This window comes from Cebidichthys violaceus, unplaced genomic scaffold (genome assembly GCF_023349555.1).
Source record: "Cebidichthys violaceus isolate CVI_PGR_0920_01 unplaced genomic scaffold, fCebVio1.0.p SCAF_7, whole genome shotgun sequence".
NCBI classification, from domain to species: domain Eukaryota; kingdom Metazoa; phylum Chordata; class Actinopteri; order Perciformes; family Stichaeidae; genus Cebidichthys; species Cebidichthys violaceus.
In genome coordinates, this window is record NW_027176927.1 from 7,172,870 (window position 1) to 7,187,869 (window position 15,000).

General features: G+C 44.2%; 1 protein-coding gene across 1 annotated transcript in view; it reads right to left on the bottom strand.

Annotated features, from left to right (window-relative positions):
• fam171a1 (family with sequence similarity 171 member A1) overlaps positions 1–15,000 on the bottom strand; it is a 19,800-nt gene that overhangs the window by 1,705 nt on the left and 3,095 nt on the right. Inside the window, exons 2-9 of the mRNA XM_068735717.1 lie at positions 11,003–11,230; positions 10,133–10,225; positions 8,360–8,518; positions 7,571–7,747; positions 4,656–4,772; positions 3,686–3,800; positions 2,845–2,962; positions 1–2,542 (exon numbers count right to left, since the gene is read on the bottom strand). The exon at positions 1–2,542 is cut by the window's left edge and continues 1,705 nt beyond it. Of these exons, the coding sequence (XP_068591818.1) occupies positions 989–2,542; positions 2,845–2,962; positions 3,686–3,800; positions 4,656–4,772; positions 7,571–7,747; positions 8,360–8,518; positions 10,133–10,225; positions 11,003–11,230 (2,561 nt within the window). The 3' untranslated portion in view covers positions 1–988. The remainder of the gene's footprint in view (positions 2,543–2,844; positions 2,963–3,685; positions 3,801–4,655; positions 4,773–7,570; positions 7,748–8,359; positions 8,519–10,132; positions 10,226–11,002; positions 11,231–15,000) is intronic.

Consider the following 15,000-nt stretch of genomic DNA (forward strand, 5'->3'; position numbering starts at 1 on the left):
GGCAAAATGGAGTACAACAGTGGTAATGTCATAAAGTGGTTGTGGATGTTCATGAAGGGTCTGAATCATCATTTCATACTCTGGACTAGAATCCCAGTGCTGAAATGTTATCTCAGTGCTCTATGAAGAAAAACAAAGATTCAATTTAAATGGTTATATCCTTCACGTTATGGTCTGGGCAGCGAGGACGTCATGGTTAAAGGATAGGTTCACATTTTTTTTCTAGTCTATCTAGCAACAAAACTGACATTGCCCAAATCTACAACACTTTTAGTTGCCATGATTGTTCCTTCGGTCTACACTGGCAGCAACAAGATCTTGTCCTGAAGTGATTTTATATAAAAGATGGGGGAAAAAAATCCAAGGTATGGGCAGCAATAATTGGATTACTGTAAAACTGAAGAAAACTTAAAAAGGTGATGATTCTCAGGCTAGTTCTGGAGTTAAAAAGAGCATCCTTTTGCTATGATTTCTAAGTGGATTTATGGACCTTTTATTCATAATGGACATTGGAGATAATGATATTAGGAAGTGTAAGTCAGATCGACAAAAAAAAAAAAAAGTATTATGTCTGTGTGCTGAGATGCTATTAAGGTATGTTACTAAAATTAGATTTGAAGTTAGAGTTTTGACTCAAATTGCGGCAGTTCTTCAGTTTTAATTTGTTTGTACTACTCTATCTACTTATTTACCTCTTATGCTTTTATTGTTGCTGCTGGAATCCTTTTTGGATTAACAAAGTCCTCTAGCCATCTAAAAAGACAAATTCTGGGAAATTCTGACTATATTTGACGAACTCAGATGGCTAAAGCCTTTAAGCCGGCATTTTAGCAAAGAATAATGACTGTGGATTTGTTGCTTTAAGAAGGGCCAGTATTCACAGGAGGAACAATTACAGCAACCAAAAATACTTTCAATTTGCATAAGGGCATGCAAGTATTGTATTAAGAAAAGATGAGGTCCTATCCTTGAAGTGGTCGTCTGTGGATCATTTCATGTTGAAGGACAGCAGGGGTCTCTCCTCTCTCCTCTGCCAGGGACTCTTCTTCTCCCCCTCTCCATCCTCCTGCGCTGCATCGTCATCATCAGGAGAGACTGACAGCAGCGCATGATCAGTCCTGAACGTCTCTCCCTCTGGTGTTGGCAGGGGAGGAGAAGGAGAAGCAGGGGATGAAGAGGAAAGTGAGGGTGGTTCCTCTTGTATTTGCACCCCTTCCACATCCCCCTGGTCCCCTCTCTGACCCTCTGCTTTGGCTGACAGGACGGCTCCTGTTTTATTGTCCTGTGGGCTGCACTGTGGCGACTCCTCCTCGCTGCCTCCCCCGTCCAGATCATCCACATACACCAGCTGAGTGTAGGCCATGGCTGGTGCCGGGCCCTTCGACCTGTCGATCTCTCTTTCCTCCCGCCCTCCGTCTCTCCCCCTGCGGCCCACTCTTGGCTCGTTCAGGTCCACGCCGGAGTCCAGACTAGCATCGTTGCTGTTGCCACGCCTCCCGCCCCGCCTCCCGCCACTGACATTACCTTGTGGACCTCCTCCGCTTGGCGTGTTGCTGTGGCACCCCGCCCGCTGGAGATCGATGTAGGAGTGGCGAATATGAGCATTGGAGCGTCCATCAAGAGACACAAACCAGGCTCGTGGGTGAGGCAGAGGCTTCCCTCCTCTTAGCTCCATTAAAGTCTTTTCAGCCCACAAGGTGTCCTCAATGTTTATTTCCACTAGACCCGTTTCCCCAAGCGCTGCTGGGATAGACAGAGACTCTGACAGGCCGAGCCGTTCTCCGTCACACTGTTTGGTGGGACATGGGGCGCAGTCAGTGGGACTTTGGCCGAGCGGCTGCTGGGAATGTGAGGCATTGAGCTCTGCCTGGATGGTCTCCAAGTCACTCTGCTGATCAGTCTGCAGCAGGAGGGCTTGACCAGACAGAGGGTGCTCCCCTGGCAGGCGCATGTAGTGTGCTGGGATCACCAGTGTGGGACGCACCCTCGGGTAGCCTTCTCCTCCACTCAGCAGGTCCACAGAGCCGCAGCAGAGCAGCTGGCCCGGCCGGGAGAGCAACGGGGGACTGGGACGCTCCAGGTGGTCCACAGAGCGGGACAGAAGGAAGTCAGGAGCTCTGCACTCACATCCCTCCCCTCTACTAGGGGAGTGAGGAGGAGAGGAGGGGGAGATGCAATCAACAATCCCGACACCGCTCAGATGGTTAGCCGACACCTGACCGTGATTGGCAGAAGCATCTGAAATGGGATTGCTGGATGAGCAGACGGAGGTGTATGATTGGCGGTAGCCTCTGTCTGTTCCGCACGAGAGGGCGGCCTTCAATTGAAACGTCTCCACAGACTGCAGGTAGTCTCTGCTGCGAGGCGTCAGATTGCCAAGAGATGAGCCGTGGTGGCTGTTGCCGAGAGAGGAGCGGCTGTGTTTGCTGTGATGGATTAGGCTGTGCTGGCGATGATTGTCTTGGTGCTCATATGTGGAAGGCTTCAGCATTGGTGTGGTCATGTCGGGCTCAGTCGCTGTAGAAACAAGTTCCAGCTGCACCTAAAGAGTGCAACATATACAACTGTAACACACTTTTTAAATATACTCCATGTAAAGTAAGATATAAAGCAGACACCGACCAAGGAAAACATCAGATCTAGTAAAGTAACCGTATCACAGACACTATTGATTCTTCGTAGTTTGAGAAATAGTTTTTTTCTGCCCACCACAGGAATGTTTGATGAAGGATTCACCCCTCAGCTGGGCAGATGTGACACAGGGAGCCAGTATTTCCTCTAATGTTCACTACAACAGTGCATGTTAGAGTAGCGATAGAACCGTTCTCTGTAAGTCAGACAGACCTCGTTGCTGATGAGGTTCAGGTGGGACATGGAGGTGGCTTGGTCCCTCTTACTGCCGTCCAGACCGGAGGACAGTGTGAGCTTGCGGTGAGACACTCGAGGCTTCAAACAACGACGCCTGCACAACATAGAGACACAACAGAGATTATGATGCAATCAGAAGAATCCATTTGACTTTAAATTCTTCTCCTCTAAACAAATAAATCCAGGCACTTAAATTGGATCATTAGTACTCAAGTACTTGTGCAGTACCCGTTTTTTACATTTAATTAATCAACCATTTTAAGTCACTACATATCTTCTGCTGCAATCGAACCAGCTTATGTCACATGACCCGCTATGAATACCTTTCCATATGAATTTTGACCATTTTGGTGCTGATATCGCAACTGAAGATTGGATAAATGGATGAAGAGGAGAAGCCACATGCAGAAAGAAAGATTACCTTTTAACGGCTAATTACGTTAATTTTACAAAACTACACCATAACATTTAGAATTACAGACTAAATGACAAATTGTTTTCAGACATGAGACCGAATGCTGAAGGGATGCAAAATTATGTTTCTCAGACAAAGGAAATTGATTTCTTACAGATAAAGACACTAATGTGTATTATATATTTAGTATACACTGGACAACGTCAAGTACATAAATATAAAGCATGAATTAGTCAGCGGTTGTGCATTCACATGTTCCACACAACCATAGTCATAAGAACTGACTCATATTATTGTATATTTCTGACACTGTTAAAATGCTGCCTTTGTTTCCTCGTTTTGGAGACACATCAGGCAACTTCTGACAGGCTTTAGTGTTGCTGTGGAAAGCGTTTCACACACCTGCAGTAGTATAACAGGAGGCAGAGCAGGCAGAGCAGGATGAGAGCCATGCCTCCCAGTATAGCCAACAGGAACACGGTGTGGTACGTGCTGATGTCCTTCGCAAACACTGGACCTGTTGGTCAGACAAAAGGTCATGAAGAAACTGTTTTGTTTTTTTAATGAAACAGCTTTTGCTCACTGTAAAAAAAGTAATTATTATTTGTTATTACCAGCCTCGCAACATCATTATTGTTTTCACCTTGTGAAGCCTCAGACATACTTTCAGCACACGCAGTTCTATTCATACAACAATTGAGGGTTCATGACGGTTTGGTATTCCACGCAAGTGCATTTTCTGATCCACACTCCATTCCAGTTGGTAGCGGTTATGTACCATAACAGTGTTTGCCAGGCATTTGACAACATTTGGCTTTCTTTGTATTCCTTTAAAGATAAATTATTCAAATGTGGGTTATTAATGAATCTCCCCGCAAGCAGTTGGGGTTTATGCAGTGCGTACAGTTTGCCAGTCACAAATTTTGGGCTACATGCAAACTTCCACATAGAGTTGGTTCCATGTGGACTCTCGTTGACATGGTTGGATGGCGACGTCTAAGTCAGACAGACAGTATGAATTGCACTTGAGCCACGTGTTTATATTTCCGTCTGTGGACAGATTTGTGTCACTTTGATAGCATCACAACCATGTAAGATGCAGTCATAAAACATTACAGGTGTGTAGTTGAGATCCAAATGAAGGTTGAATTCAAAGACGGACGCGGTCCGAGAAAGGGACAAAGAAGCCATTGCCCCCCACTTCACACCCTTGGTCCAATTTGGTGTTGCTGCTGGTGTGATTCCTTCACAAGTTAGTCTGTAGTTCTTATTTGTTAAGATTATGACAACATCTATACTCTAACTCTTTCTAAATACTGTATGTGAACACAGACATGACAGAATCTGTGTTGTAATCTATGTCAAAGCTCACCTGAGTGTATTGGGGACATGGTGGCCACCCAATATCCCAGCTGAAGAGCCATGTAGGTCAGACGGAGCTGGTTGCCATCCCGCTGCACGTCACCCCAACTGCTCTTTATCCAGGCACCTACACACACACACACACACACACACACACACACACACACACACACACACACACACACACACACACACACACACACACACACACACACACACACACACACACACACACACACACGGCTTGAGATTTAATTTCCCAACAATTATTTTGTATAAGAAACAGTGTGCCTGTTCACAGAGTGCATTAGTGGCAAAGTGACTGATTGGCTTGCCTCCCACCTGACTCATTGACAAAGCAGCACTCTACTTATCTATGTTTAGATATCCGTCAGGTTTAAGTTATTTATATTAAAAAAGAAAAATGTGTTACTGGGACAGAAGTACGATCAATCAACAGCAGGATTCACCAAGTTAAATTCAAGACTTTCTAAGACCTTTTTAATACCACATATAATGCAATTTAATACCTGTTTCGGTTGAAGAGTATAATGGGAAACCGGTAAGGACAATATGGCCAAGAATTATGTATTTATAATGTAATTTTTCAGAAATTCCTAGCCATATTTAACACGGACTCCTAATGATACAATAAATAAAATCAAAACAACATTGTAGACAAGCATAAAAATTATGGATTCACTTTTTTTTTGTTGCTAAAATTGACGATGAGCTTCCTGACTTCTTCAGCTAGCAGTAGAGACAATGTTCGCTACAGGTCTGATGGTGCTGACAGAAAAAGTCAAAAGTCAGATTGCTCAGCAGTGTGAGGGGAGTTTATTTTGGCAGTACTTATCTCTACCACATGGAGGCAGCATGCTCAGTCAAATATCACTGAGGGCCTATGAATAGGAGCACAATACCAGCTCCAGCAGTGCCAGTACCAAAAAAAACACAACAAAGCCAGAGTCACTGATTGATTGGCTCACAGTAACTCTGCTCCAAGAGGAAACATTCAGTTGTGCCTTCACGCTTCCCCTCCTTTTGGTCTCAGGGCTTACACGGTGAACCACTTTGTTTATTTCCAGTTATACAACATCAAGTGGTCAGGAATCTGAATCGATCTTTTAGAGGGAGGAAACAAAACAAACAAAAAAAAAGGAAGGATAGGATATTCAATGAAGAAAGACAAATATCTATAAAGAGCTTGGAAGAAATCATAACAAAGAGAGAAAACAAGAGCAAACAAAGAGGAGGAATGGAAGAAGATATGAGGGAAACGGCTCAAGAAACAGAGGCAAAGAGAGACGCTGTGTGACTCAGCACAGCACCCCCTCCCCCCAAGCCCTGTGCCCAGCCCTGCCTGGATTCACCCCGGCTGTCTGATTCTTTCCACAGGGGAGTCCTCTCTCTGTGTGACTGACCTGTAATAGCGACATTTAATGACTCCGTTCCCACGCCTCAATACAATACACTGCACAGAGTCTGGCCAATGTTTAGACACAATGCAAACATTTATAATGTCAATACAGCCCGTATATTACTTCAGCTTCTCGCACAGTCATGCAAAGTCAACACAGCTGACGTTAGGGTCTTTTTGTTCCAATAGTAGTCTGCTCACCTGAGGGAGCTGATTTGCATTAACAGACTGAAGGTGCGTCTGTTTACAAATGACACACAAAAAACGTTGTGCGCCACATAATTTTGGCTCACGCTCCAAAAACATGTCACAATACACAAGTTACGCGAGTTGTCAGTTATGCAACACAAACAGGTTTTTGTGTATGTCTCCCATGTGCACACTTTGTAAACAAAACTAAACTTCTTTGTGAAGGAGCTTTTATCAGCCTGAAGTATTCCTCCAACAAGGCAGCAGACGGACTTCAAAAGAACGTTGTGTCTGTTTTATGTCCTCGGTTTAACACATACATAACCACACACACACACACACACACACACCGACTATTTCCACAACAGAAGTCATGGACCCTCTCTCCAGGCTACATCTTGTCTTCCTTAGCAACCCACCAAATAAGTAACATAACAGAAAGGCCTGTCTCCTGATTAAGTTCTCTCTCTCTGTCTGTGTGTGTGTGTGTGTGTGTGTGTGTGTGTGTGTGTGTGTGTGTGTGTGTGTGTGTGTGTGTGTGTGTGTGTGTGTGTGTTCTCTCAGCTTTTATCAAAGCCCTTTTTATAAGCTCTCTCTGGATGTTGATACTTTGGGCACTTTTAAACGGAGCCTTAGCATCAAATGTTTCAGCTCAAATAACCCGGTACATTTCATCAGAAGAATTTTAATAGGTCCGGACAGAGCACAAACATAATGTACAGTAGATCTGGAAATGTGATCCTAATGTAGGAACAAAAAGGATGTTTTGTTGTGCAGACACGTCTGACTCAACTGATGATCTAATCACAGTCTCTCAGCTCCTCCTGTCCAAGAAGAACTGGGTGTGTCACATTGCGTGACGTCTGACATCACAGATTCAAGATTGCTGAGATAAACAAAAGGGTCCAGAGAGGCTTGAAGGGTCCGTAGGAGCCAGCACCGCAGAGCTCTTTGTTTAGTTCAAGATTTAACTGAGCTCCAGCAGATTATACATCCACGGTCCAATCTTGTGATGTGTGGCACTATTTGTGTTTTGATTGGTAGATTAATGTGGAGCCGCATGTTGGTAATTTTTTTATGACCTTATGAATAAATTCATTCATCACTCAGACACGCAGCCACAAAAGGCTGTGACCTCACTGCACTGTGTGGACATGCACGTGGTTCGTGTTAGTGCTTTTATTCTGATACTCTAATGCACTTTTAAAAAGGTTATTTTTCAGATATCTTAGCGGAAGATACTAACATAGATATGTAGATGAGAAGACTTTATAATGAGAACGTCAGAAGAGCTTTTTTTGTTACTCAGTACGTACCCAAGCGCGGGTCAAATCTCCAAGCAGTGATGCGATCATTTTCCTTCAGGCCACTGTCAGCCGGCAGGGGGATGGAGAACGTGATTGACTCGTTCACCTGCAGCTCCACTCCGTCGCTGGCCAATAAGTGAACAGAGATGGCTGCCACAGGCGTCAACTCAAACCTCTTCTCCGTCTCTGTGAGAGAAGTAGAAGAGTGTAAGAGAGAAAGTGAGAGCGAGTGAATGGGAGTAAGGTGCACAGGTGGGGGAGCAGAGAAAGGAGTAGACAGCAGGGGGAGAGTAACATGAAAAGCATAGATAAAGGAGAGCTGTGAGAGAAAAGAGAGACAGGAAAGAAAACAAGGGAAAGACAGGAAAGAAGGAAACCGGGTGGAAAGTGTCACTGTGGGGAGGGGGGAGCTTTTGAGGGGTAAGCTGAAGGACACACAAATGTATACAACACACACAAGACATGGATGAGACTGGCTGAAAGCGTGCAGGCTTGTGTTAAACAGAGAAAACACACACACACACACACACACACACACACACACACACACACACACACACACACACACACACACACACACACACACACACACACACACACACACACACACACACATTTCAGGAGGTCAGATAGAGAGGCCTCTCCAGGGTAAAGTCTCTCATGTACCACTGCTTCTTCTGTTCTCTTCACTCCCCACACCCTCTCATCAGCTTTCCCCTCTGTCATCTGTGCCCGACTCTCCTCGGCCCTATTTCTTACAGTCGAGCCCGTTACCATCCAGCCAGTTTCGAGCCTCACCTGTGGCGTTGCCGCTGAGGACCTGCAGGTGGGGAAAGTGCTGGATGTGCGAGGGGGAGCTGGCCACGGTGAGCAGAGCGGTGAGGTTGGCGTAAGACGTGTTGGAGGGAAGACTCAGAGCACTGCGCTGGAAGTGAACTTTGGGCTGAGGCCGGAAACCTTGAGGAGTGACAGAGAGACGTCAGGAAACATGGACGTGTTGATGGAGGAGGGTGAACGAGGGTGCTGTATTTTATCGATATATTGTTCACATCCTTTTTGGCAAATAATTAATAAAACTGTTCATTTCAGGATGTTTTACAAGGCAATTCTTTACTCCTCGTTTTCTCCTAATGCCTTTTTAGAAAAGTAGCCATCAAATCAGGCTTAATGGAAGCAACTCTACGTCAATACAGTAGAGTTAATGCCTTGCTCCACTTTTTTCTCTTGACCAGTGCGATGCTTCTTTCTGATATTTTTTTTCTGTGCAATTAATAGCTGCCTTTTCTTTTATCCCCCTCCAGCCTCTGCCTGCCTTTAACACATTATACATAAAGAAGGTTAAACATTGAAAACTGCATTTAGCTGGACTCAGCAAGGTGATGTCATTGTGGTCCGACTGTAGTGAGTGCACATTCCTGAGCAGTGAGGCACACATCCAGCTGTATATGAGAGTTCACTGTGTTTCTAGTTGTTGAAATTTGGCTCTGCAGCATGTGCATCTTTTAATTTCCATGTTTCGGTCTGAGGCTTGGTCTTGACGTTCAGGTGTGAGTGTTATTTCCCTTCTGCGAGTCTGTTTTTGTGAAAGGAAATGACCCTGTTTCTGTTCTTTGTGTGTTCCCTTCCCTCAACTCTTCTCGTCTTTTTTCCCTCCATTTTCCTCTCACCTCATCTGTTCCTCCTTCTGTTGGACACCGCTTTGCCCATCCCCCCCTTTCTCCCCTATTCTCTCCCTCCAACTGCTCCACCCACAACCCCATTTTCCAGCACATACTGTATCATCCTCCTCCTCGTCTTCCCCCTCTTTTATTCTCTGTCCTCGTGCCACATGCCAAGGTTTATCACTCCCCTGGGCCAACAAGTTCACAACATCTTGACAAACAGTGGGCCTACACGTGCTGTGGACAGTGTACTCGAGAGGTTACATGTTAATGGCGTCTGTATATTTATGAGTCTGTGTTTTATTTTTAGTCGGACAACACAGCTGACATGTTAAATGACTCCCTAGTCGGTCAGTCACACAAAAGACCAAGCACACAAAGAGGGTGTATTGATTCTGCCCGAGCGAGAAAGCCTGATCTAATATAATTACACACACACCTTAACAAAGAGGCTGACTAACAAAGACAGACTCATGATGGATATATGTGCATGTGTGGATGGAGGACAGCAGGACATTTAATGTATAGGTAGGACGCATTATTATCATTTCATATTAAGAACAAATGTGAAATTAGTGTTGTTTATTTTTGTTATCAAAAATGGGTTAAAAATCCGAATTAATAATACCAATAAACAGGTAGAAATCAGATTTTAAGAAAACCATTTCCAGCACAAAAACTGTAATTTAACAATTTATTCTTCGGGTGCATAGTGAGCAGCTCAACATAATACATAATACAATAACACTATTGCATATTGTGACATATTACATACCGACAAGTGTTTCAACAAGTCTGCTGCTTTAAATGAGTCGGTGTGTTTTCATGAAAATTGTTTAAAATTAAAAACAAATGACCTGAATACACCCAGGAAAAAAAAAGTCCCCACCCACACACACACTTAATTTACCTTGTAAGCCTGAAACAATCTCCACAACATCTTCATACACCATCAGAGTAGCAGCTCTTTCTGGTAGCAGGTCCAGGCTGATGGAGGAAAACACTGGAACACAAATGAATGCCACAAAGTGTACACACTATTAACGGATAGAATGAATTCACAATCAGATAAGAAACTAACTGCAGCAATCTACCTACACTTTACTGATCACTATCAGACATAACAAGTCATTAAACCATCTTTATACATTTTTAATAGTCTTGCTTTCCATCCTGTCTGCTGTACAGGACACAAGTCTGACCCTGCAAACTGCACTTCTTTCCTCTTCCTTCCTTTCACTCCTCCATTGTTCAGAGCTGGTAAGCGTGATAATCCAATTGGCCGCCGTTCCGTTGGCTCATAATAGCCCGCCCGCCCCCCCCCCGCCCCCCGCTCTAGTCCACCTCCCCACTGCAACACACTCATATACACACACACACACACACACACACACACACACTGTACTACCTCCTCTTGGGAGGTGTTCTGTGTGTAAGTGTGTGCGTTAGTGAAAGGGAAGCTTAAGCAGCCCCCTTGCTGGGTTTTGGCATCTATTGTAATAAATTAGTAATGGAGCACTCCACTCAGCATTAGCTCTCACACCTGGCATCAACTCACACTATTTCTATTCCACACTAACATACACAAATCAAAGGGTCTGCACACATGGAGCTCAATAACCTGCAAGCCAACAATCTAAATGTGGCTATTCAATAATATCCCTCCCACATTTGTCCTAAAATATCTCTCTCTCTCTCTCTCACACTCTCACTCACACACACACACACACACACACACACACACACACACACACACACACACACACACACACACACTTACCAGGTAATCTGGAGGGAGTCCAGGGCACAGAGTTTGGCACATATCCCTGTTTGGTTGCGGTGACGACCAACAGGGTCCCGAGGCGGTAGGGGAAGCGCAGGTAGGTGTTGCCATCAGGTGATGAGGTTTCTGTGGTTACAGAAGTGTGGTTGGCGAAGAGCTGTACAGAGACTCCTCCCAGGGGCTGGTGGGTGCTGGCATCGCTCAGGTGAACCTTCAGAGTCACCTCTGTGAACAAACAGAGTGCTTACTGAGCCGTGTATACGTACAGTATATCCAAGCATCGGTGTGCAGAAAGGAGTGATAAACAGGCATAAAAACACAGCGGTGTGATAATTACTGCCGTCTCAAATACAGTCATCTCGTTTACTGGGTTTGTTTCAGCGCCTTCAATCCACAACAGGCCAATCACAAAGAGACGGACATTTCCTGGAATCTTGCCAACGGTGCTTCCCCTCTAAAACAATGGACCATTTCCCTCTCTCAAAGAAGCCTTGGTCCACAGGGGAAAAAACAACATGAGGCGGAATTAAAGAATTTACACACACTGCCTGTTGATGATGAACACTCACACTAACAGCGCCTATAGACCGGAAAATAACTCTAATGGATCTATAAAATCTACATGTTAAGGTTAACGTTGGGTTACAATTATTGAAGCATTCATGTGTCCATCACTTTAATGTTGCTGCTGATAAGGCTAAATTACATTTATATACTGATGAGTAGCTTAGGAATTTCCCCCCTGGGATCAATAAAGTCTTATCCATAGAAATATATGTTCTTATCTGAAAGATGGAGTCAACAATTCTGGAAAAAGATTGTTGATATTTGAATTCAACACCCAAATAATACCCCCCTCCAGTTTTACTGTCTCCTTTGCTCCCACTGTCTTTCCTTATACATCCATGGCTTTTCCCCCCGTCTTGGCTGGAATAGCGTTGTGAGGCTCGGTCGGAGCCACTTAGTGTGTGTCCCACTTACAGAGCTGTGTATCAAACACACACACACAAGACAGAAAGCTAGTGGACAGTGTGGAGATATTTGCTGAATTTGACAAAAAGTGTATATATTAAGTGGTAGAAAATGGAAATATTCAGGTAATGTAAAGTAACTCAAAACTGTACAGTACTTGAGTAAATGTACTTAGTTCCTTTCCGCCACAAGGTACACACACACACACACACACACACACACACACACACACACACACACACACACACACACACACACACACACACACACATCTGCTTACTCCACCACAGAGGGGCCGGTCAAACAACTGTGAGGTTAATTATATCACAAGCAGGAAAACAAACAAAGATTTATTCAATTTCATATCCCAAAAAGGTACCATAAAAACAAACTTGGTACAAAAACACTATCATTTAAATTCTATCCAAACCCACAATCTTTCTCTGTTGCAAACACACCAGTCTAAACCCTGTTTGATCATTGGCTGCTGGTTGACCCACGGTGACCTTTCAATTAAGGCTGAAAGGGTTTTTTTGCCTTCACCTAAACATGCCCACCTCCCCCATACTCACTGCAACTGAATTTCACCATAACTCTTCCTTGTAACCCCACCCTCCGTGACACACACACACACACACACACACACACCCCTGGCTAGACGGATCCCCCTCCCCCCACTCAGAGATCCTGCGGTCAGCGAGGAACAACTATGACAAATCTGGTGAGAGTTCAGCCCGAGTGCAGCCGGCTCCACCTAAAAACAGAGCGCTGCACCAAATGATACCTTTGGAAGTTCCGGCAGAGCAACGTGTCAATTTCAAACCACACGCATCATTACCCTGAGCGGTCTGGTGTGAAGATCTGCTCTGTGGCCGCTTTTCTGACCCTTCACTTCATTCCTCTCCGTTATTACAGTCGCACAGTTGGATGACTAGAAAACAAAAATACGTCTGACAGAAACTCCCCATTGAATTAAGAATTGGCTTGCCTGCGTGCCTGCGTGCGTGCGTGCGTGCGTGCGTGCGTGCGTGCGTGCGTGCGTGCGTGCGTGCGTGCGTGCGTGCGTGTTCACAGAGAGATCATGACCTCACTTCCTGTCCCACTCCCAGTGATATGCTGTTAGGGGTACCAGCTGTGCTCACTTTTAAGAAGACCTCTCCTGGGAGACTCCAGATTGACAAATGCAACAGTCCCCCCTCCCCCCCTCCCAATCCTCATCCAATAAATCACTACTGTGATGACATCATTGTTAAACAAGCTAGGAGTTTCCCCTCTTCTCCGACACACAGCAGAGAAGATGATGTTGGACCAGAAGAATGACAGAAGACCTTGACTCTGCAGCTAAACCAGCACCTTTAGAACTGTATAACTGTCCTTTTATATTGACTCCTTATCGGAGTGTGTTGAGTACCATATGGAGGATACAGGCATCAAAGAGAGTTTGGCCTGACCAACGCTGTGATTTCAGACCAATTATCCCAGACAGCAGCAGCCAAAGCAGCAGGGTGGTCGAGTGTGTCTGAATGCAAGTAGAAAGAGATGAACTAAAAACAGGAGAAAACGGGGACGACAGAGTGAGTGTGTGTTTTTCAGGCCTCTAAAAACTTGAATTAATAAGTCGTTGGTGCATTAATCAGACGTTACAGGGAGGCAAATCTTTTCTGCACCATAAAAAGCGAGGTGTGATAAACTGGAAATGCCTGGTATGGCTGGCATCTGCGGGGTGTGTGAGGGGGTTTGGTGATCTTCCAAACAGGGGGGGGGGGGGGGGGGGGAATGCTTTCTGCACACGAGGCTGATTCAAAAGCTTCTCCACAACATCCAGGACAACACCGTGGCAGCTCAGTAGAGTGACTTATCACAAGTTATAAGTGATGCAAGTGGAAAAACTTAATTATTTTGTTTATAATGAACGCACATTAAAAACTTCATTGGTAAAGCTGAATATTCACAAACTTTCTTTTTTTTTTTTTTTTAAATCGCAAAATATTTTTATGATTGACAGATGGTTAAAAAGATGAATCTATAAAATATATAAACGTGTCAGCGACTTAAACGTTACTCAAGATTCTATTGAATAGAGTAACAGCTGTATGGAGCAATGAGGAGACTGTAACCTTCCTCAATTCTAATACATGAAACAAAGATAAAATTCCATATTTTCATCACATTTTTAGACCGTTTTCCACCATTTGAGGGTTGACTGGCACTTTTTTAAAATGACTTCATCTCCATACCCCCTCTTCTTCTTCTGCAATGATTTAATGGCACACAACTGGAGAAATTGCTCAACAATGTGGAATTGGTTTGGTTAGAGAAGAGCAAATCTTCAACAAACCACAGTAAGATGTTATGGCGTGTGAGAAGACGGTGACCGCAGGTGACCGCAGCAAATAGAAAGTTGTTTACTATTCAGAAAATATAAACATCTGATTCTCAGTGTGGTGATCTTAAAAAAAAAATAAAAAAAAAAGGTGAAAAAATAGGCCTTTTAAAAATGTTATGGGAACAAAATGAAGAATACACAAAAGGTCAATGCGATTAAGAATGAATCATCAAGAGACACAACGGGAAAAACATGTCACAAAATGCAACATGTGGGAAGGCAGGAAAATAAAAGCACACATTCTCACATACACCAGTGGCGGGCCGTGTGTTTTATACCTGGGCCTTCAGTGCTGTCCTACTACAGTTGAACCACCTCCTAATAACATCATTATGACGCCAGCATGACGGGATGCTGCGTCATTAATGGGCAATGCATTTAGTCAAAATCAATGTAATTAACACAATGACAAGAACAAACGCACAAGACATATATGACAACAAAGCAGGTAGAATAACATAAAACCCAAATAACACATTCAACTGGCCTCTGCACATTCCAGCAAAACTGCGGCGCTAAAACACGCATTCATCCACACACTCGAGGGCACCATTCAAATATTATTCACATCAGAGGGAACAATATTAACCAGACCATAAAAACAACATGATAGAAACATTAACACAGTAGTAACGCT